Raw genomic sequence first — 23,593 nt, 5'->3', positions numbered from 1 at the left:
AAATTTTAGAAAACACTATTGCTATTTTGAGAACCCTAGGAGATTCGAGCCACTGAGTTTTATTGATGTATCCAATTTAAGCTTAATATATACATATCATTATGATTGGATAATATATGATAATATTGGCTATCCATTTCAAATGGACAATTAATTTTAAACATCATTATATTCTTAATGATATATATATATATATATATATATATATATATATATATGCTATAATATAAAAATCTTATATATGGCAAAATTTGTCCATCACAGTGTATTGAGTTTTAGGAAATCTATCTTATGGTATATAATGTAAAATCCTGAACTCATCATTGAGCTTAAATGATAAATTATTTTTTAATAATAAATTAAAATTAAGGAATTTATAAGCTCATCCCCATATTAGAAAATATCAGTTTTGCTAAATAATGCAAATTGAATATATGATTCTTTTGATGCATAAATTAAAGGGGAGCAGATAATTTGAAACTTCATCCAACAATTACTTTATTATATTATATTTATTATATAGGGGTTGTATGTTGGATGATCTAAGTGTTGAATGCCACTATCCTATGCTTGTTAAATGTTTGAATTATTTAATGGATAGTTTATTTTAATTGTTGCCTGCTCTACTAAAATGCATGTCTATGCTAAATACCTCCTGCTTAGCTAATGTAGTGATGTGAACTACATGCTGGTAGTGAATATAAGTTCTCGCATGCTTAAACTGAGTAGTATCTGCATGATGCAAATTATTTTAAATTGCTTGCTTGAATTTATAAAGTTTTTAGTTCATGAATTTTTTAGAAATGTCCCATTTACAGATGACATGCTGCTGAAATTTCGTTAGAATTTTCCCAAACATAATCAAAAATCCAAACCATGCGCTAAAACAATTATGATAAAATGCATGCTAGGAGAACCTTAGTAATATCTTTATAGAAAATGCATGCTAATTAGTTATATAGGTTTGTACATGTTGAAACTTATATGCTTTGGGCTAAAATTGAATAAGCAAGTATAATCAAAGTTTTTGAATCCTCCTAGGATGTCCTTCATTATATACATTTCTTATTGACCTAGGATAACTAGTTCATGGAAACCATTTGGTCCAAATCTTTGGATTATGCACTTTCATTTCAGACCCAAATGGTAAAGCATCATCCTTGTAATCAAACGTTACATGTTTTGATGATGGTTTATAAACTAGGAAATTTGCATGACATAGGGGGAGTTTTTCATTTCAAGAATTGAACTTATATGGAATATATCTTATATCTTGCTTGTGTGCTTAAATGTCTTCATGACCTGTGCTATTCTATGTTAAAATTTTGTGTCATGAATTTTCAAATTTTCTCAAGGGTGTTGCATAACTGGTTCATGGATCATATATATATGAAAATTCATGCAAACTAGTTAGATCATTTTTATGCTCAAACGAATTTTTTATGTGCCATATGCTTTTGAATTCCAATCTTTTGCGATGTCTTATGTTGTGCTTAAATTGAAATGGCTTGTGCGTATTTCTGATCTGGTCTTATTCATCATGTCATTTTTATCTTTTAGATGACCAATTAAAACTATTTTGTGTGCTTAATTCCTATTTTTTAAAACAGTTCGAAATTCTCTATGCCCAAATCCTATACCAAAAAGGGAAAGTGTCTTTCTAAGATAAATAAAAGTTTCTTTAAAGGAGGGAGTTCTCCTTGCTAAGTCTATTTTAAATGATAAAATTATTTTTTACTTAACTTAGCCCTTTTTGCTAATGCCAAAAGGGAGGGAATTTTATGCGCAAAATGTTTATAACCAAAAAGGGAAGTTTTTTTTAGGGCAAATATTTGAGCTTGTACTTTAATGCAAAAATTTAAATGCATAATCTTTGTAATCTCTTCTTTCGTGAATATGCTTGAGCGTTAGTGTCCATATTTTATATTTTGCATATTCTTAGGGGGAGCCTTTTTAGGCTGTACCCATTTTGCTCTGGTGCATTTGTCATCATCAAAAAGGGGGAGATTATTGACTTCTTGAGTCTAATCCTTGTTTTGATGCTGACAAAGCACATATATCTTATGTGTGTGCCTAATGTTTTGAACAGGTTTACAATTCAGAATGCACACACAAAATAGGAAGATAGAAGCAAAAAGGTTTACATCAACTGGCGTTTTCCATGAAAGATAGAAGAGTAAAGAAGAAGACATTTGTTTTGTAAGTGTATTACATTTAATTTTTATCTTTGGTCTATAATAATGCATACATTCGCATGATATGAATGAATGCTCATATTGACCGTAGATAAACCCTAGGAACCAGTACATTTCACAAAAAACTTTTTTTATAAAAAAACTAAAATCATATAAAGTTTTTGGAATAGCTTTAGGGTCAAAATCGAGGCAAAAACAAAGCTAGTCAACCGACGCGAGATTTTTTTGGAAAAATATTCATTTTTAATGCCATCAGTCGACCGAACCAAACTAGTATTAACTAGCTTGGTCGACCGAACCACCGTTTACCTAGAAGTCAAAAGTTTGACCTGCGATGGTTGACCGAACCTGTGGAGTTATAATTTCCATAGTCGACCAAACCATTTGGAAGTCAACTTTTTGACTTTGGAAGGTCGACCGTTCTGAAATGAATGTATCGTTCACGGTCGATCAAACTGAAGCGTGTCAAACACCCATCCACTTAGTCGACCGAATCTGAAGAATGGTCAATTGACCTTGTCTTGGTCAACCGAACCTACAAAAGGTTCAAAATCACCTTGAGACGATCAACCATATCTTCAATTCAAAATGGTCACCGTCGACCAAACTCATTAACGTGATTGACTAAACCTTAAATATGGTCGACCGAACCTCTTGAATTGGTTTATTTTCTAGTGCTAATTAAGCTTAATTTTTTCATTAAACAATTTAGAAAATTCCAAGTGTGTCCCCAACGGTCATATTTTTCACAAAGTCTATATATACCCCCTCATAACCTCATATTAACAACTTTGATTAGTCAAATTTTTCTCTCTAATCTTTTGGGCTAATTTTTATCAAAGTTCCCCCAAACTAATTTTTCATTACAAAAATCTTTCATTCAGGCAAATTTTTCGTACTCTCGCAAAATCTCTTTCATTTATTCATTCACTTGAAAAATCATTTTTGAAAGAGAGTTTTTATTTAGGGCATTTACTTCATCAAAAGTATTTTACTCTCATTATTTCCTTTATTGTTTTAAAATCATCCTTGAGAGTAAATCTTGGTTCTTTCCATATGATTTCTTAAAAACGTTTAAGGGGGAATATTTTTGTTAGGGTCAAAACCTTTGAGTGTTCATCATACAAATTATTTTCAGAGGTTGAAATATTATTTTGAAAAACACCCTTAATCTACTGAGAATATATTTCATATCATACTAAAGTGTTTGTATTGAGCTTTAATGGTGTACATCAATGCTTGTATTTAGAAACATTTTCATATGTGAAAAAATGGTTTTTTATTGTATCGGTTAGGTTCAGACCCAAATTGAACTGGGGAGCCTCAACTCCGTAAGTGAGACTAGTTGGGTTCAATTCGAGAAATTGAATTGGGGAGTTTTCGCCCAGTAAGGGAGACAACTTGGGCTCAGCCTTGTAATTGAGTTGGGGTTTACCTTGCCCTATAAGGAAAGGTTGTAACGACTCCTGCTCCGCCCGTTTAAGAGAGCAGGGATAGTGGAATCCTTGGGGGGGAGTATGTGTAATGACTGGAAGAATAATGGAATTTAAATAATAAAAAGAAAGGGAAATGGAAACAAGAACATAAGGAGGTAGCCGACTTCACGTTCGCCGACGACGTTGCATTTTGGATGGGATAATCCCAAAAAAATTTTCAAGCCTCGTCGACAAACACAGGGGTTTCATTGACGAGGGTTCTTTAGGATCTTGTCGACAAAGTTCCGTCTCGTTGACGAGAAGATACCGAGAGAAGATTTTTTGAACTCTGAAATTCATCGACGAGAGTTCACGTTCATCGACGAACCTTCTATAGGACTCGTCAATGAGGTGACGTGGCTCGTCGACGAATCCTACAGTATAAATAGTGCTAAACTCATTTTCTTGCGCAGGAAATTCACCGAAACCCTTTCTTTTCTCTCTCTACTGTCTCTCCCTTCTCTTTCTTCGATTTCAGCCCCATTAGTCGTCGAATCGACAATCTAAGGCCACCACGACGCTCCTGGGAAAGTTCTCTGTAAGTGTGCGGGAGCGGATCATCGATGGGGGTGAGTTGGAAACCATCCCAAATCTAGGGTAAGGATTTTTACTCAGTATTTGCCTATTTGACAACTGTAGAAAGCATAGTACACGTAGTAATATTGATTTTTAGTTTTGGAAAATGTCAATTTCAAGGTGTTGAACAGGGAACCCTGTGGGTGCGGGGCTGTTTGTTTTAGGGGCTTTTCAGGACTCAGGTAAGGGGATAAACTAAGGTAGATATTTTTATGAAAATTATAAGTATGATTTTATAGCATTTGATTTCAGAGAGATATATATATATATATATATATATATATATATATATGCATTATGTTGGGAAATACTGTTGAAAACAATACTATATTCTGATTATACAAAATACTCATTTTTTTTGTGGCATGAGTAGATTTTATTATGAAATACTGTTTTCTAGGAATATAATAATGATATGGATTTTTATAATGAAAAACCAGCATATAGGCCATTATTTTTATATGTTTGCCGACGTACGGGTCGTGCTATGTATATGATTTGCCAACGTATGGACCGAGCTATGTATATGATTTTCCAACGTATGGGCTGAGCTATGGATATGATTTTTTGGTGTACGAGCCGAGCTATGGATATGTTTTTCGGCGTACAGGCTGAGCTATGGATATGATTTGTCGACGTACGGGCCGAGTTATGGTAAAATATGAAATACCAGTGTACATGTTGATGATTTTCATGATATACGTATATATGCAAAAAGAAATGATGATATTGATTTGGCAATTAATAGTATGAAATATCGATGTATCACAGTTTCATTGTATGTTATATGCTATCAGAACCAGGTTGGCTTGCTTTAGGCTAGCACTTGTACGGTACCGATGCTATGTGTTCATGATTTATCATGATATTTGTGTTAACGCCGCTGTATGGAGTGGTATGAGATTGGATGGTCGATGTGGTTTTAAGAAGTGTGTGAGTGCCCCTGGTGTACGGACCAGGTCTAGCAGACCCATCGGACTTGCAGATTGTACTCTTGACTTGTCAGTGGTCGGCCAACCATTGTCAGGTCCCGCCTTCGGGCCGCACAACCCAGTCATGTGGGGGTAATACATGACAACAACCAGCTAACCTACTATGAATGTTTTTGTATTATTATTATATGAGATGAGTTATGCTATGAGAATACAGTATGTTTTATCATGTTTTAATTATACATGTTTTCCCAGAAATGATATATATATAGTTTTACTGGTTATGTTTATGATTATATGTATACCACAGAAATGCTCATGTTGCCACACACTAGTGTTAGTTTATTTCCTTTATTGAGAGGTGTCTCACCTCGAATTTCATAAACATTTCAGGAGCCCCTAATAGGAGAGCGGGTAAAGCTCTGCTAATATAGTTATGTTGATCTGTCCTCTCTGAAGGCTAAGTTTTGGCGGGGACGGTTGGATTTTTGTGAAAATGTCCCTAGGTCTTTCTTTTTGGGATATATAAACTTAAATACAGTGGATGTAGTAACTCTGGTATTGTGATGGATGGTCTACGTTTATGATATGTTGATTTTATGTTTCCTACTGCTTAGGCTTCTACATTGTGTTTCTATTATATCCCTAGTACCCTGTGGTTCAGGTGGATTATGATCTACTGAGTTTTGTCATATTGGTTATATTATATTATGGAAAAAATATATATTATGGAAATTAAGCATGTCTTCACAGTTTGGTATCAGAGCCTAAGTTGTTAGGTTTAGTAGACTTTAGAATGCAGCGGAAACAATACCAGAGTATAGGAAATGATTTGAGGTTTTGTTCTAAAGTCTAGAGATAGGAATTCTGTGGTAGTTTCTGTGTTTTTCCTGGAGTGACGATTTCAGGAAAACTATTGTAAGCTATTTTCGAGTTGTGTTCCTAGAATGTAAGACTGAGGATTAGAAATAATTTGAGAGTGTTGAGATAAGAGCCTAGGTTAAGCAGGTAAATTATAAGGATAAGATTACTGAGTTGCAATTATTATTTTTCAGGATGGATCCAGGAGGAGCTAGTTCCCATGCGAGTGGCAATGATGGAGCAAGGCCATCAGGTGCAGGCAAGATAGACTCTGACGCGGTATTACGTAGCGTGGCTCACCAGGTTATGGCTAAGATCGCTAGGAGCTCTAGAGGGTAGGGTGGTCCGCCAGCAGGCCATGGGTGCACTATAAAAAAGTTTACGAAGATGAATCCTCCGGCATTTTCAGGTGGAGTTGATCCTGCAGCGATTGAGAACTGGATGCGAGAGACCGAGAAAGTTTTAGCTGTGTTGCAGTGTTTTAAGGAACATAGGGTCCTCTTTGCCACCTATAAACTGACGGGAGAGGCCGAGAGGTGGTGGACTGTGGTGAGACTGCTAGAACAGCAGAGGGCGACTCTGATAGCCATGACATGGGACCGATTTAAAGAGTTGTTCTTTGATAGATATTTTCCAGCTACTGTCAGAGAGGTTAAAGTTAAAGAGTTCTTGAGTCTGAAGCAGGGACAGTTATCCGTCTAGCAATATGCGGCGCATTTCATCGAGCTCTCTCATTTCGCCCCATACATTGTCCCTGATAAGGTGAAGAAAGCGAGGCAGTTTGAGAGATGCTTGAGGCAAAATATATTCAAGCAAGTGGTGGTGCTACAGATCCAGGACTTTACTGAGTTAGTCGACAGGGGTGTCTTGGCAGAGATTGGTGAGCGTCTCAATGCAGAAGAACAAGGACAGAGGAAGAGATCTGCATCTACAGGAGCAGGGTCATAGACCGGGTTAGTGGAGGAGGGGAAACCATTGCAGAGGGCAGAGATAAGAGACTAGAGGACGTGAGGTTCAGGTAGTGCAGGGTCCTCCAATCTATCAGACTTGTGGTAGGAGACATTAGGGAGAGTGTCGAGCAGGTGGAGGTTATCAGGCGCCACGTGGGGGCCAGCAGAGGAATATGGCTCCAACCATGGTGTTTACTCTGACGCCATATGAGACTGAGATAGCAGGTGACGTGGTGACATGTATGGTTATTATGCTTTCTTTTAAAGTTATTGCATTGTTTGATTCAAGAGCCACACACTCGTTTATGTCTTCAGGGTGCACTAGATTATGTGGGGTAGAAACATAGTTGTTGAATACTAAATTGTTCGTATCTACACCGACTGGGTCGGCAATGAGGTGTAGTAGGATGCTTTAGGGTTGCTAAGTTGATATTCAAGGGGAAATTTTGTCTGCTAATCTGATAGTGCTAGATATGCATGGATTCGATGTGATCTTCGGCATGGGTTGGCTTGCAGCTAATTTTGCCAACATAGATTGCCATTCATGAGAAGTGATATTCAGACCTCTAGGACGAGTAGAATTCAAGTTCATAGGGTCACAAGTGCAATCCCCGCCTCAGCTAGTTTCAGCTATTCAGGCGAGGAGACTACTGTTGAGTGGTTTCCAGGGGTTTGTGGTTGTTGTAAAGGAGATGTCAGAGAATGAAATGAAACTTGCTAGCACGCCTATAGTAATAGAATTTATAGATGTTTTCCCAAATGAGTTACCAGGCTTGCCACCCGATCGTGAGGTAGATTTCCCTATTGATCTACTTCCAGGTACAGTGCTGATTTCCAAAGTACCTTATCGAATGACACCAACAGAATTGGCAGAATTGAAGGATCAGTTGCAAGATTTGCTCGATAAGGGCTTTATACGACCCAATGTATCCCCTTGGGGAGCTCCAGTTCTATTTGTGAAGAAAATAAACAGGTCTATAAGGATGTGTATAGATTATAAGGGGATTAACAAAGTGACAATCAAAAATAAATATCCTCTACCCCGTATAGATGACTTGTTTGACCAGCTCTAGGGTACACGGGTGTATTCGAAGATTGACCTCAGATCCTGTTATCATCAAGTGAAAGGGAAAGTAGAAGACATCTCGAAGACGACCTTTAGGACCAGGTACGGGCATTACAAGTTTCTTGTTATGTCGTTTGGTTTGACGAATGCTCCTGCGGTATTTTGGACTTAATGAACAGAGTCTTCCACCAATACCTAGACCAATTCATTGTTATTTTTATTGATGATGTACTGGTCTATTCAAGAAGCCATGAGGAGCATGAGGTGCAATTAAGGCAGGTTCTGCAGACACTTAGGGGAAAGAAGTTGTACGCTAAGTTCAATAAATGTGACTTTTGGCTTGAGAAGGTTGTGTTTTTGGGGCATGTTATATCTGGAGATGGTATTTCTATGGATCCTAGTAAGATTGAGGCGGTTGTGAATTGGACTAGACTGAGGAATGTCCAAGAGATCAAGAGTTTCTTGGGGCTAACTGGGTATTACCGTCGTTTTGTAGAGGGATTCTCAGCGTTATCGGGGCCTTTGACACGACTGACTAAGAAGAATGTTAGATTTGAGTGGGACGACAGCTGCAAACATATTTTTCAAGAGTTGAAGCAAATGCTAGTCATAATGTCGGTGCTGATCATCCCGTCAGGGGGTAAGGGTTATACTATCTACAGTGATGCGTCCTTGAGGGGACTTGGCTGTGTATTGATGCAGCATGGCATGGTGGTGGCGTATGCGTCTAGACAATTGAAAGAATATGAAAATAACTACCCTACCCATGATCTTGAATTAGCTGCAGTAGTACACGCATTGAAGATTTGGAGGCATTATCTGTATGGCGAGTGGTGTGAAATCTTTTCTAACCATAAGATTTTGAAGTACTTTTTCATGTAGAAGGAATTAAATATAAGGCAGAGAAGATGATTGTAACTTATTAAAGACTTTGACTGCACTATCAGTTATCACCCAAGGAAAGCAAACGTGGTAGCTGATGCGTTAAGCTGAAAGTCTAGGAAACTAGTGTTGGCGGCTATGGAGATCCAGTATCCGATCATGATGGATCTGGAGAGACTCGACATTGAATTAGTTGAAAGTGGTTCTCAGGCTCACATTGCTAGTTTAGTGGTGCAGCCTACTTTGCAGGAGAAGATTAAAGCCACCCAGAAGGAAGACCCAGAGTTAGCAGAGGTGATAAACAAAGTACAAAGTGGTTAGGGAGAGGAATTCAGTATTGCAAATGACAGGGCTTTACGGTTCCATTCCAAGTTATGTGTTCCTTCCAATGCTGACATCAGAAAGACTATTTTAGAGGAAGCCCATAGATCTTTGTATACAGTTCATTCCAGCAGTACAAAGATGTATAGGGATCTGCGAGAGTCTAACTAGTGGAGTGGTATGAAGAGAGAGATTTCCAAGTATGGAGCGTAGTGTTTGATGTGCCAGCAGGTGAAAGCTGAGCACCAGAGGCCGGCAAGTTAGTTGCAACCGTTATTTATCCCAGAATGGAAGTGGCATCATATATCCATGGACTTCGTGTCAGGTCTGCCAACGGTGTAACATGGCCTGAATGCGATTTGGGTGATAGTTGATCATTTGATTAAGACCGCCTACTTTTTACCTATCAAGATTAGCTATTCCCTTAACCGTTTGGCGGAGATTTACATTCAAGAGATAGTTCGTTCTCATGGGGTGCCAGTATCGATTGTGTTAGATCGAGACCCGCATTTTACGTCACGTTTTTGTAGGAGCTGGCAAGAAGATCTAGAGTCTCATTTATCATTTAGCACAACATTCCACCATTAATCAGATGGACAGACTGAGAGGATGATATAGATATTGGGGGATATGCTCCGAGTGTGCGTATTGGATTTTGGGGGTAGTTAGACTCAGTTCATGCCGTTGGTATAGCTTGCGTATAATAACAGTTATCAAACCAGCATTGGCATGGCACCATTTGAGGCTCTATATGGTAGGAGATGTCGTTCTCCTTTGTTTTGGGATAAGATGGGTGAGCGACGAGTTGTGGGGCCAGAGCTAGTACAGCAAGCATGTGATAGAGTTTGACTTATTAGAGATAGAATCAGTGCAGCTCAGAGCCGATAGAAAAGTTATGTTGAAAATCGGTGCAAGAATCTAGAATTTGATGTGGGTAATCATGTGTTTTTGAAGATAGCTCCATTCAAAGGGGTTATGAGGTTCGGCAAGAAGGGTAAACATAGTCCTAGGTTTATCGGTCCATTTGAGATTCTAGATAAAGTGGGGCCGGTTGCCTACAGGCTAGCTTTGCCACCTATGTTGTCCAGGATCCACGATGTATTCCATGTGTCTATGTTAAGAAAATACGTCCCAGATCCTTCTCATATCATCAGTTATGGTGAATTAGAGCTTAATGATTCACTGGTATATGAGGAGGTACCAGTACAGATTTTGGATAGGAAACTATAGGAGTTAAGTAACAAGGAGATTCCTTGGGTAAAAGTTTTGTGAAGGAATCATACAGTTGAAGAGGCTTCTTGGGAATCCGAGGAGCAGATGAAGCAAAAGTATCCGCACCTATTCCAAAAAGTCTAATCGGGTAAAATGTAAGTAGTTAGATAGTATTTCTTTTGCAGGTACATGTAAAAAGTTTAGTTATTAAGTGGCATTTTAGTTTTGGGAGAATTTTCTTTTGTATGTGTAATCTCCCAGGACTCGAAATGTAACCACGGTATTCCTCCGCTATAAGTGAGGGTAAGTAATAAAATAGGTAGACCATTTTGCCTTTAAGGTATGATGAGTTATATGAACAGTAAATTTCGAGGACGAAATTTTATAAGGAGGGGAGAATGTAATGACCATAAGAATAATGGTATTTAAATAATAATAAAAAAGGGAAATGGAAACAGGAACAGAAGGAGGTAGCCAACTTTGCGTTCATCGACGACGTTGCATTGTGGATGGGATAATTCCAAGAAATTTTTCAGTCCGCGTCGATGAACATAGGGGTTTTGTCAACGAAGGTTCTTCAGGATCTCATCGACGAAATCCATCTCGTCGACGAGAAGATACCAAGAGAGGATTTTTGGAAGTCTGAAATTCGTCGACGAGGGTTCACGTTCGTCGATGAACCTTCTACAGGACTCATCAACGAGGTGACGTGGCTCATCGATGAATCCCGCAATATAAATAGTGCTAAACTCATTTTCTTGCGCAGGAAATTCACCAAAACCCTTTCTTTTCTCTCTCTATGGTCTCTCCCTTCTCTCTCTTCGATTTTGGCTCCATTAGTCACTGGATTGACAATCTGAGGTCACCACGATGCTCCTGAGAAAGTTCTCTACAAGTCTGTCAGAGTGGATCGTCGGTGGGGCTAAGTTAGAAACCATTCCAAATCTAGGGTAAGGCTTTCTACTCAGTATTTGCTTATTTGACAGTTGTAGAAAGCGTAGTACGCGTAGTAATATTGAACTTTAGTTCTAGAAAATGTTATTTTCAGGGTGTTAAATGGGGAACCTTGAGGGTGCAGGGCTGTTTGTTTTAAGGGCTTTTCAGGATTCGGGTAAGGGGATAAAATAAGCTAGATGTCTTTATGAAAATTATAAGTATGTTTTTATAGCATTTAATTTCAGAGAAATATATATATGCATTATGTTGGGAAATACTGTTGAAAACGATACTATGTTTTGATTATACAAAATACCCATTTTGTGTGGCATGAATAGATTTTATTATGAAATACTGTTTTTTAGGAATATGATAAAGATATGGATTTTTATAATAAAAAATCGGCGTACAAGCTGTTATTTTTATATGTTTGTCGGCGTACAAGCCGTGCAAAGTATATGATTTGTCGGCGTACGAGCCGAGCAATGTGTATGGTTTGCCAGTATACGGGGTGAATTATGGGTATGATTTGCTGGCGTATAAACCGAGCTATGGATATGTTTGTCGGTGTACGGGACAAGCTATGGATATGATTTACCAACGTACGGGTCAAGCTATGGTAAAATATGAAATATCGATGTACGGACTGTTGATTTTCATGATATACATATATATGCAAAAAGACATAATGATATTGATTTGGCAATTAATAGTATGAAATATCCATGTATCACGGTTTCATTATATGTTATATGCTATCAGAACCTAGTTGGCTTGGTTTAGGCTAGCACTTGCACGGTACCAATGCTATGTGTTCATGACTTATCATGATATTTGTGTTAACACCATTGTACGGAGTGGTGTGAAATTGGATGGTCAATGTGGTTTTAAGAAGTGTGTAAGCGCCCCTGATGTACGAACCAGGTCTAGCAGACCCATCGAACTTACAGACTGTACTCTTGACTTGACAGTGGTCGGCCAACCATTGTTAGGTTCCGCTTTCGGGCCACACAACCCAATCATGTAGGGGTAATACATGACAACAAACAGCTAACCTACAATGAATGTTTTTGTATTATTATTATATGAGATGAGTTATGCTATGAGAATACAGTATATTCTGTCATGTTTTGATTATACGTGTTTTCCCAGAAATGATATATATACAATTTTACTAGTTATGTTTATGATTATATGTATACCACAGAAATGCTCATGTTGTCATACACTAGTGTTAGTTTATTTCCCTTACTGAGAGGTGTCTCGCCCTAAATTTTATAAACATTTCAGGAGCCCCTGATAGGAGAGTGGGTAAAGCTCTGCTGATATAGTTCTATTGATCTGCCCTCTCTGAAGGGTAAGTTTTGACGGGGATGGTTGGATTTTTGTGAAAATGTCCCTAGGTCTTTCTTTTTGGGATGTATAAATTTAAATACAGTGGATGTAGTAACTCTGGTATTGTGATGGATGGTTTGTGTTTATGATATGTTGATTTTATGTTTCCTACTGCTTTGGCTTCCACATTGTGTTATTGTTATATCCTTGGTATCCTCGGGTCCAGGTGGATTATGATCTGCTGAGTTTTGTCATATTGGTTATATTATATTATGGAAATTAAGCAGGTCGTCACAGTATACCCAAGGCGTCGTAGGCTAGTTTGGTTGAATCTCGATAACAAATCTGTGTATCACTCTCTCTGTATCTTATTTAAATTCTTGCACTTTAATTTTAGCATGTGCATGAATGTTCATTTAGTGTTATAATTATTTGCATACACACATTTGATTTAAATAAGATATACTGCACACATGTATATTCACTTTCATTGTTAAAATTAGTTTACATATACGTGTGTACATTGAATGGGATATAATATGTGGTGAATTGGCATAAATGCTTAATTTAGCCAAAAGTTTTTAAAACCCAATTCACCCCCCCCCCTCCCCCCCTCCTCTTGGGATCACCCAAATTCCAACAATAAAGATATAAGAATTATCTTTTTAACATTTTATATGTATTTTTCTAATAAAGGGAGTGGAAATTGAAATGTCTGATAGATGAAAAGCAAATTCTATAATGAGATGGGAATGAAAATATAAATAATATCATAAAATAGGGGACCCACATAATAAATGGATGTCCCCCCCCCCCCCTCAAGTATCTTATCATCATCTTAGAAGATAAAACATTAAAGATATAACAAGATAGGATTGAATAATATAAATATTTATTTATTTATATTATTTTATTTAAGTAGTCTATGACATTATGAAAATGCCCCTACTCCAATTCTTTATAAATAGGAAAGTTCTTAGTTCATTTTGGAGGTAGAAATTTCAAAGAAGGAAATGAAGGATAAGTAAGGATAAAGTTAGTGGAGGATGGAGAATTTTACATAAATTTTCACTCTTCCACTCTTTCCTAACTCACTTTAGGAATTTGTTTTCAACTGTGTTAGACAAATAGATCAAAAAGAATAGATCAAGAGAAGTAGATCAAGGTAAGAAAGTAGGAAAGATATCTTGTACAATGCCAATTTTATATTACTTTGTAATTCCTCCCGAAATAGTGAAGTTTTGATCTCATCTGCCCGTGGACCAGGCATAGCTAAACCACATAAATTTCTGTCCCATCTCCATTTCTTTTCCTACTCATTTTAATTTTTTTATTATTAATTTCTGCATCATTTTATAACACGTTATCAGCACGAGAATCTAACCAGCTGATATATTTCTATATTTTTTTTATACCGCCTAAATGGACGGTTTTATTCCTGTACCACCTCTATATATTCATATAGATATATATATATATATATATAATATATATATATATATATAATATATATATATATATATATATAATATATATATATATATATATATATATATATATATATCTCCATAAGAGATAGTCCTCATAAAGAGGCAATATATTTAATCTCCCGAAGAGATAAACCTCCTAAAGATACTATGTATCTAATCTCCATACGAGATGGCAAATATTTGCCTCCCGAAGAGGGTACATTTTTAACCTCTCCAAGAGATGTTTAAATCGACCTCTGAAATAGGTGGTAAATTATTAACCAATTTAATATTGTAAATTGGAATTATACTCTTGAAGAGTATAAATTGAGAAAAAATAAAAAATAAAATAATTTTTCTTAAGAAACATATTTAAGTACCCTAGAAGGGTGAAAATAATATTATACTATTATCTTAGTTTTAATTCAGTTTTTATATTATGTTTTCTAAATTGCCTTATTATTGTTAAACAAAGTTGAATTTGTTCCACTTGATATCAAATGCAACAATTATTTATCATGGATTCTTGATGTTAATATCCATTTAAATGCAATGAACTTGGGAAACACTATTTTAGATGGAAATACTGCATCCTTGTAGGATCACGTAAAAGTTATGATCTTTCTCCGTCATCATTTAGATGAAGAATCAAAAATTGAATACCTCACTATTAAAGACCCCTTTATCTTATGGAAAAATTTAAATGATAGATTTGACCACCAAAAAACTGTGATTTTACCAAAAGGTCGATATGAAGGGTTGCACCTGAGGTTGCAAGATTTTAAAACTGTTAGTGAATATAACTCAGCTCTGCATAGGATTAGCTTGAAGCAAAAATTATGTGGTGAAAATATTACTGATGAAGGCATGCTAGAAAAAACTTTTACTACTTTTCATCCCACTAATGTGCTCCTGCAGCAGCAATATAGGGAGAGGAAATTTACTAAATTTTCTGAACTAATATCATGTTTTCTTGATGACGAACAAAATAACAAGCTTTTAATGAAAAATAATCAAACTCATCCAACTGGTTCAACCCAATTCCCTAAAGTGAATATGAATACATCTCGCAGTTGAGGACGAGACCACAGGCATGGTCGTGGCCATGATCAAAATAATCAATGGCATGGACATGAGACTGTAATCCCCCAGAAGAGGGACAACCCTTAGAAGAGGGATGGCCCCAGAAGCGAATAAATGATCAAAATCAGCGACCTAGGCAACATGAAACTGAATGTTACAGATGTGGAGGGAAAGGTCATCGATCGCATATCTGTCGTACTCCCAGACACTCAGTAGATCTATACTAAGCATCTATAAAGGAAAAGAGTACAGAGGTTTAAACAAATTTTGCTGATAATGTTGTTTCAATATATTTTAATGTTGAACCATCAAACTCTGTTTATCTTGATGTTACTGATTTCTTTGTAAATCTAGATGAAAATAATGATGTAATATTTTAGGATATATATAGTATTTTGATTATAAATTGATGTTATGATCAATTATAGTAATATTTTTTTTAAATGTGTTGTAGTGTGAATTGTCTTAAAGTTTTGATCGATTCTAAGATGTCTTTGGAAGAAGTTCATTTAACTGATAGTGCTACAACACATACAATTCTTCGAGATAGGAAATATTTCCATTACTTAAATATATTTTCATTAAATGTTAATACAAAGATTAAAACAGTTGAATCACATATGTCTTGCACCAGAAGTGCAATGACCCAAAGTTATTTACACTTTGGCATGACTGTCTTCGACATCCTGGAGATGTAATGATGCGAAAAATCATTGAGAATTCACATGGTCATCCACTAAAGAACCAAAAGATTCTTTTATCAAATGATTCCATGTGTATGGCTTGCACTCAAGGGAAATTAATTGTCAACCCATCTGTTTCAAAAGTAAGTCTTGAATCACCCAATTTCTTACAAAGAATTCATGGTGATATATGCGGACCAATACATCCACCATCTAGACCATTTAAATATATTTTTTATGATTTTAATTGATGCATATACTAGATGGTCGCATGTTTCTCTACTTTCTACTCGTAATACTACATTTGCTAGACTTCTTTCTCAATTGATTAGATTACGAGCTCATCTTCTTGATTATCCAATAATTAAATCAATTCATTTGGATAATGCTAGTGAGTTTACATCCCACACTTTTGATAACTATTGTATGTCACTTGGAATAGATGTTGAACATCCCATTGCTCATACCTATACACAAAATGGTTTAACTGAATCTTTTATTAAGAGACTTCAACTCATTGCTAGACCTATGATTATGAGAACTAGATAGCTTTTATCTATTTGGGGACATGCTATTCTTTATGCTACATGTTGAGTTCGTATAAGGTCAGCCGCTTACAATAATTTTTCACCCATGCAATTAGTTTCTGGGCAACAACCTGATATTTCTTATTTAAGAATTTTTGGTTGTGCAGTATATGTTCCTATTGCCCCTCCTCAAAGAACTAAAATGGGTCCTCAACGTAAGCTTGGTATCTATGTTGGTTTTGATTCCCTTCTATTATTAGATATCTTGAACCTTTAGCAAGTGATTTGTTTAAAGCACATTTTCAAGATTGTCATTTTAATGAAACAATATTCCTTACATTAGGGGGAGAAAAATCAGTGCCTAAAGCACAACATGAAATCACACGAAATATCATGAGTTTATCTCATTTAGATTCTCGCACAAATCAAAGTAAACTTGAAGTTCAAAAGATTATCCATTTGCAAGGAATTGCAAATCAATTAATAGATTCTTTTGCAGATACTAAGGTTATAATAAAATTTCATATACTTGCTACAAATATTCCAGCACGTATTCATGTTCCTGAAGGACAACAGCCGGCTAATGAACCTAAACCACAAGTTAAGTGTGGAAAGCCTGTTGGTGCAAAAGATAAAACTCCGAGAAGGAGAAGATTGAAATCTACTAACACTCTAGAAGAGGATACATAGTTGGATAATCCATTCAACATTCACAAACCCGTTTCTCCTAAAAATGAAATCCCTATTGTAGAACCTCCTAAAGAGGAATCTCCTGAAGAGAAAACTCCTGAAGAGACATCCCTTGAAAAGTGACATATACCTGAAAATAATAACGAGATCTCATTTCATTACACAGGAGAAATGTGGGATAGAAATAAAGTTGTTGTCAATAACACATTTGCATATGCAGTAGCTACTTACATTACCAGAAGTAATGAGGATCTTGAACTTAAATCTATTAATGAATGTCGATATAGAAGTGATTAGCAAAAATGGAAAGAGGCTATCACATCAGAATTAAACTTTCTATTAAAAAGAGAAATTTTTGGACATGTAGTCCAGACACCAGAAGATATCCAGTCCGTTCGATACAAATGGGTATTTGTGCACAAGTGAAATGAAAATAATGAAATTACTTGATATAAAGCAAGGCTTGTGACACAAGATTTCTTGCAGAAACCCAGAATTGATTTTGGGGAGACATGTTCTCTTGTAATGGATGGAATCACTTTCAGATTCTTAATTGGGGTAGTAGCTATTGAACGACTGAGCATGCGACTATGAGCGTAGTAACAAAATACCTATATGGATCATTGGATAATGAAATTTATATGAAAATCCCATAAAGATTTAAATTACCTGAAGCAAAACACAGAAATTTATATTCAATTAAACTCCAACGTTCTTTATATGGACTAAAGCAATCAAGACGCAAGTGGTATAATCGATTAAGTGAGTACCTTGTGAAAAAGGGATTCATAAATGATCCAGTTTGTCCATGCGCTTTTATTAAAAGATCAGAATCCGGATTTGTTATAATTGTAGTGTATGTTGATGATTTAAATTTAGTCGAGACTCCTAAAGAGCTCACTAAAGCTGCTAATTATTTAATGGCAGAATTTGAGATGAAAGATTTAGGAAAGACAAAATATTGTCTTGGCCAACAAATTGAACATGTAAATGGCGAAATTCTTATTCATCAATTTAAATACCGAAAAGGTGATAAGGCAATTCTATATGGACAAAGTTCATCCTCTGGAATCTCCAATTATGGTGCGATCACTCGATATAAAGAAGGATCCATTTCGACCTTATGAAGTTGGGGAGGAATTACTTGGTCCTCAAGTACCATATTTAAGTGATATCGGCTTTCTAATGTATCTGACCAATTGTACAAGACCTGACATTACATTTGTTGTAAATCTATTAGCAAGATATAGTTTTGCTCCTACTCAGCGGCACTGGAATGGAATTAAATACATTCTACGCTATTTGAGAGGTACATCTGATTTGAATCTATTTTACTCATTTGATTCCAAATCTCAATTAGTAGGATATGCAGATGATGGATATTTATCTGATCCTCACAATGCTAAAACCCAAACTAGGTATGTATTTCTTTATGGAAAAACTGTTATATCTTGGAAATCAGTGAAACGAATGATTACATCAACATCCTACAATCATTCTGAAATAGTAGCTATCCATGAAACTAGTAAAGAATGCGTGTGGCTCAGATAAATGATTTCTCATATTCAAGAAAGTAGTACTTTTCAATCAATCAAGCATATTCCAATAGTTTTATATGAAGACAAAGTTGCATGTATAACTCAACTAAGAGAAGGATACATAAAGGGTGACAGAATGAAACATATCTCTCCAAAATTCTTTCATACACATGAACTCCAAAAGAATGGTGATATAGATATACAATAGATCCGATCAAGTGATAATCTAGTAGATTTGTTCATCAAAACATTGTCTACTACAACATTCAAGAAATTAGTTCATCTTATCGGAATGAGACATTATGATTTTAGTAAAAGAAATTAATATATATGAGTGACATTCAAGGGGGAGTATTATAAAATGGGGGACCCACATAATAAATGGATGTCCCCCCTAATCTTATCATCATCTTAGAAAAAAAACATAAAAGAAATAACAAGATAGGATTGAATAATATAAATATTTATTTATTTATATTATTTCATTTCTTACTCCTTAAATAATCCATAAAATTATGAAAATGCCCCTACTCCAATTCTCCATGAGGCCAATTTTATATTACTTTGTAATTCCTCCCGAAATAGTGAAGTTTTGATCTCATCTGCCCGTGAAGTAGTTATAGCCGAACCACGTAAATTTCTATCTCGTGTCCATTTCTTTTCTTGTTCATCTTTATTTTTTTTTTAATTATTAATTTCTGCATCATTTTATAACAAATAATACTTGGAAACAAATTGGGAACAACATATGAGATGAAGAAATTCAAAATGGGTCTCTCTTTTCTAAATTCGGGCCGTTTAAACTTTAAACCCCTATCTATCTCAAACCACAGCCCACAGTATATAACAAACAAGTAGCACAGCAAAATCGAAACAATATTGAAACAAAGGGGGAGGGGGGTTTGTCCTATTCCTATATCATATGCATGTAAGCATTGTGAAGAAGTTGACACCTATGTACCTTTTGCATGCCATCCCAAATATACAGTCGCCACGTACATCCGCCCTTTGCTTACACCATCCTACTCTTGTCCTCTCTCTCTCTCTCTCTCTCTCTCTCTCTCTCTCTCTCTTTCTATATAGCACTCCCTGCCATCTCATTCCTCACCGGCTCCATCTTCATTCACACAAGCACCTCATAATAACCCCACTTCTTATGCGTGCTTAACCTCTCTCTCTCTCTCTCTCTCTCTCTCTCTCTGCAGTCTGTTAATTAGAAGATGAGCAGCAGTAGTAGCAGTGTTTGTGCGGAACACAACAAGTTTCATCCCTCCCACCAACTCCTCTCCCCACAAAAAACCCTTCGTCCCATAGACATCCCTCCTCGCAAGCTACTTTCCCACCACCACCACCCCATAGACATCATGACGTTCTCCGCCGCCTCCCCAAGAACCGCCCCCATCTTCCCCCCGGCCGACGAGTCCCTCCTTCTCAAGTTCCTCTCCTACAACTCCGACGCCGACGGTGACCCCGACCCCTATGCCTCCGACCACTTCCGCATGTTCGAGTTCAAGATCCGCCGCTGCACCCGCAGTCGCAGCCACGACTGGACTGACTGCCCCTTCGCCCATCCCGGCGAAAAGGCCCGCCGCCGTGATCTCAGCCGCCACCACTACGCCGGCACTGTCTGCCCCGACTTCCGCCGCGGCGGGTGTAGCCGCGGCGACGACTGCGAGTTCGCTCACGGCGTGTTCGAGTGCTGGCTTCACCCTGCCAGGTACAGGACCGAGCCCTGTAAGGACGGCAAGAACTGCAAGAGGAAGGTCTGTTTCTTCGCTCACACGCCGCAGCAGCTGCGTGTATTGCCTCCGCAGGATTCCGGTGATCGGCAGTATCAGCGGAACTCGGCGGCGGTGGGTTCTCCGGCAAAGCAGCACTGTTGCTTCTTCTGTCACTCAATCAATGCTAACTCCCCAACTTCTACGCTGATGGATATGTCCAATTTCTCCCCGTCGTCGACTCCTCCGCTCTCGCCGCCTGTATCGCCGGCCAATTCCGGCCGATCGGGAGGTGGGTTTGTGCTGGGGAGTCAGTCTAGGGAGAGGCGGTTGGGTATGAACGGAAGTAGTGTAGCTGATCAGATATCGATGTTGAGTTACAAGAATGTTCTGACGGAGCTGATAAGTTCTTTGGAAGCCATTAATCTGAGTGAAGCTTCATCGCTTGCCAATTATTGTGCTGAGAAGGGAAATCATCAAAACCAGTGGATTAACAATACTACTGATATTCGAGAAGATGAAGAAGAAGAAGAAGAACTAATTAATAATAAAGCCGTGACAAGTTCTACGCCTAATGGGTCGTCGTCGTCGTCATCAACAAGAGATTTTTTAGCAGTAGAAAAAGATTGTGGGAGAAAAGGGTGGAGGAGGGGTGATGAAAGAGTGAGTGAGAACGGATGGGGTTGTCCTGATTTGGGGTGGGTCAACGATCTATTGATGTAGATATATTTTCTAGAGAGAGAGAAAGAGAGAGATAGCTGATGGATCATTTCATCATCAATTAATAATGGCTGCACATGTAGGTTGCTGATGAAGATGGGAAGATGGGAGGATGGGAAGGACGGGCATGCACAAAATTTTGCACATCCTGGGTCATCGATCTATATATAGCCAGCTTAATTTGTGTTCAATCGTGTTTGAATCTTTTGAGCTTGATTTGAGTCTGTCTGTATAATCTTTTCGGAATTCTAAAGAGAGTAATAAGAGAGACTTGGTCATTTTCTTTCCATTTGTTTTTTCTCTGGAGTGGTACAAATTTTATCCTAGCATGATATGAGAATTAAAAAAAATTAACAAGAAATTAAATAGAAACAGAAGAAAAGTGAAAAGATAAGAAAGAAGGGAAGTAGAAAGGATGAAAGTTTTAGTTAAAGGAGTGCAAATTTATTTATATTTAAATGAAAAAAGAAATACGAGTTGCTCTTCTTTATTAAAGCAGCATACCGTTTGTTTTTTTTTTTTTTTTGGTGGGGTATGGGGTCCAAGCCTCACAAAGAGAATTTTTTTCATTTACATCTATTTATCTTTTAAATGTTAGCTAATTGTGCGAGGTCAAGATAGAAGACAGCATTAGCAATTCTACAAAGATGTAGCAACTAATGATGAAAAATATGCAAAATATAATTACATAGATAATAAGGAAAGTAAAAAGATAATGACATAAGAATTAACGTGTTTGACAATGTACCTATGTCTACGAGAGTAAGTAGTGACTGAAATTCACTTGTCAAAACCAAGGTTATAACATTGTATTTATGCTAACCTACACATATAGATGGATTAAAAAGTTCCCTAAATATCCCTATATCAATGCTCGGACGAATTGTCTTCAAAAGTCGAACCTATTGATCTTCCCAATTTAAAAATCAAAAACAGCGCCGAACAAAATTGTTTACGGTTTCAACAAATCGCTAATGGTTTCTTACTGAGACAAACCGTTGGCAGTTTCAGACAAAACGTCGACAATTTCTTCCTAAGCCTGAACTATCGATCAAAATATCGATTGTTTCTTCTTGCAAACCAGTTTTCTTATTTTATTTTATTTTTTCTTAGCATGCTTTCTTTGTGCATGTATTCTACTCAATATGAGTCACATACTACAACAAATTTCACCTTGGTAAATATTCACCCCTTAGGAGAAAAAATGAAGACATAACCCAAAGCTCCACTTGGACAATAGGTTGGAATGCCTCCTGTCTATCAACTGGAGACATTGATCAAGTCCAAGCAATGTTTGAACTTTTCTGTGGTAACAAGCTTTATCAACATGTCTACTGCATTCTCAGAAGTGTGAACTTTCTTGAGCAATAGTTCACCAGAAGAAACGGATTCCCTGATCATGTGAAAGCTCACATCTATGTGCTTGGTCCCCACATGATACAACTGGTTCTTTGCCAAATAAATGATACTCTGATTATCACAATGCAGCTAAACTCCACCTTACTGAATACACAGCTCCTTGACCAATCCAGTAAGCCACAAGGCTTCCTTGGCAACCTCAACCACTACTATATACTTTGATTCAGTTGTAAATAGTTCAACTAGAGACTAAACCATGGACATCCAACAAATAGGCCCTCCCACAAGGGTGAATATATACCCTGCAGTAGATCTTGTGTCATCCAAGTCCCTTGCATAGTTTGCATCCACATATCCCGCAACTGAAGGATTATCCTATTATCTACCAAACATGATGTTAAAATCTGTAGTACCCTTTAAGTATCTAAAAGTTCACTTGACTGCATCCTAATGTTATCGACCTGGATTTGAAAGAAACTTGCTCACCACACTGACAACTTGTGCCAAATCCGACCTTGTACAAATCATAGCATACATCAAGTACCCCACTGCATTGGCATATGAGTCCTTTGACATGTCATGAACGTCATCATCTATCTTCGGCCATTGGGGGGTAGACAATCTAAAATGATTCGCCAACAGTGTACTCACTGTCTTTGCATTATCCATTAATGTTGAACCTCTCCAACACCCTCTCAACATAACTACGCTGAGATAACCACAATCTCCTAAAAGCTTTGTCCTTGTGAATGTCCATCTCAAGAATCTTCTTGGCCACACCTAAATCTCTCATGTCAAATCCTTAGCTCAACAGATTTTTCAACTTGTTGACCTAAGTTAAACTCTTGGCAGCAATATACATGTTGTCCACATAAAGCAATAGAAAAATGAATGAACCATCATCAACACTCTTCACATAAACGCAGCAATCATACTCACATCTCATGTAGTCAATCTAGATCATATAGCAGTCAAACCGCGTCCACCACTGTCTTGGAGACTGCTTCAGCTCGTTAAGTGATTTCCTCAATTTACAGACTAAGTGTTCCTATCTAGGCTGGTTGT

General features: G+C 37.0%; 1 protein-coding gene across 1 annotated transcript; it reads left to right on the top strand.

Moving 5' to 3' along the window:
- Positions 1 to 19,781: 19,781 nt before the first annotated feature.
- LOC131148482 (zinc finger CCCH domain-containing protein 2-like) lies at positions 19,782 to 21,458 on the top strand. The gene has a single exon (XM_058098179.1). The coding sequence runs from the start codon at positions 19,952 to 19,954 to the stop codon at positions 21,170 to 21,172; it is 1,221 nt and encodes a 406-aa protein (XP_057954162.1). The 5' UTR covers positions 19,782 to 19,951; the 3' UTR covers positions 21,173 to 21,458.
- Positions 21,459 to 23,593: the final 2,135 nt, after the last annotated feature.

This window comes from Malania oleifera, chromosome 2, assembly GCF_029873635.1.
Source record: "Malania oleifera isolate guangnan ecotype guangnan chromosome 2, ASM2987363v1, whole genome shotgun sequence".
In the NCBI taxonomy this organism is placed as follows: Eukaryota; Viridiplantae; Streptophyta; class Magnoliopsida; order Santalales; family Ximeniaceae; genus Malania; species Malania oleifera.
The sequence above is the reverse complement of the archived record's forward strand: the minus strand, read 5'-3'. Positions and strand labels throughout refer to the sequence as shown.

What these genes read in the sequence shown, in the direction of transcription:
- LOC131148482 (XM_058098179.1), top strand. Translation starts at nt 19,952, where the DNA reads ATGAGCAGCAGTAGTAGCAGTGTTTGTGCGGAACACAACAAGTTTCAT.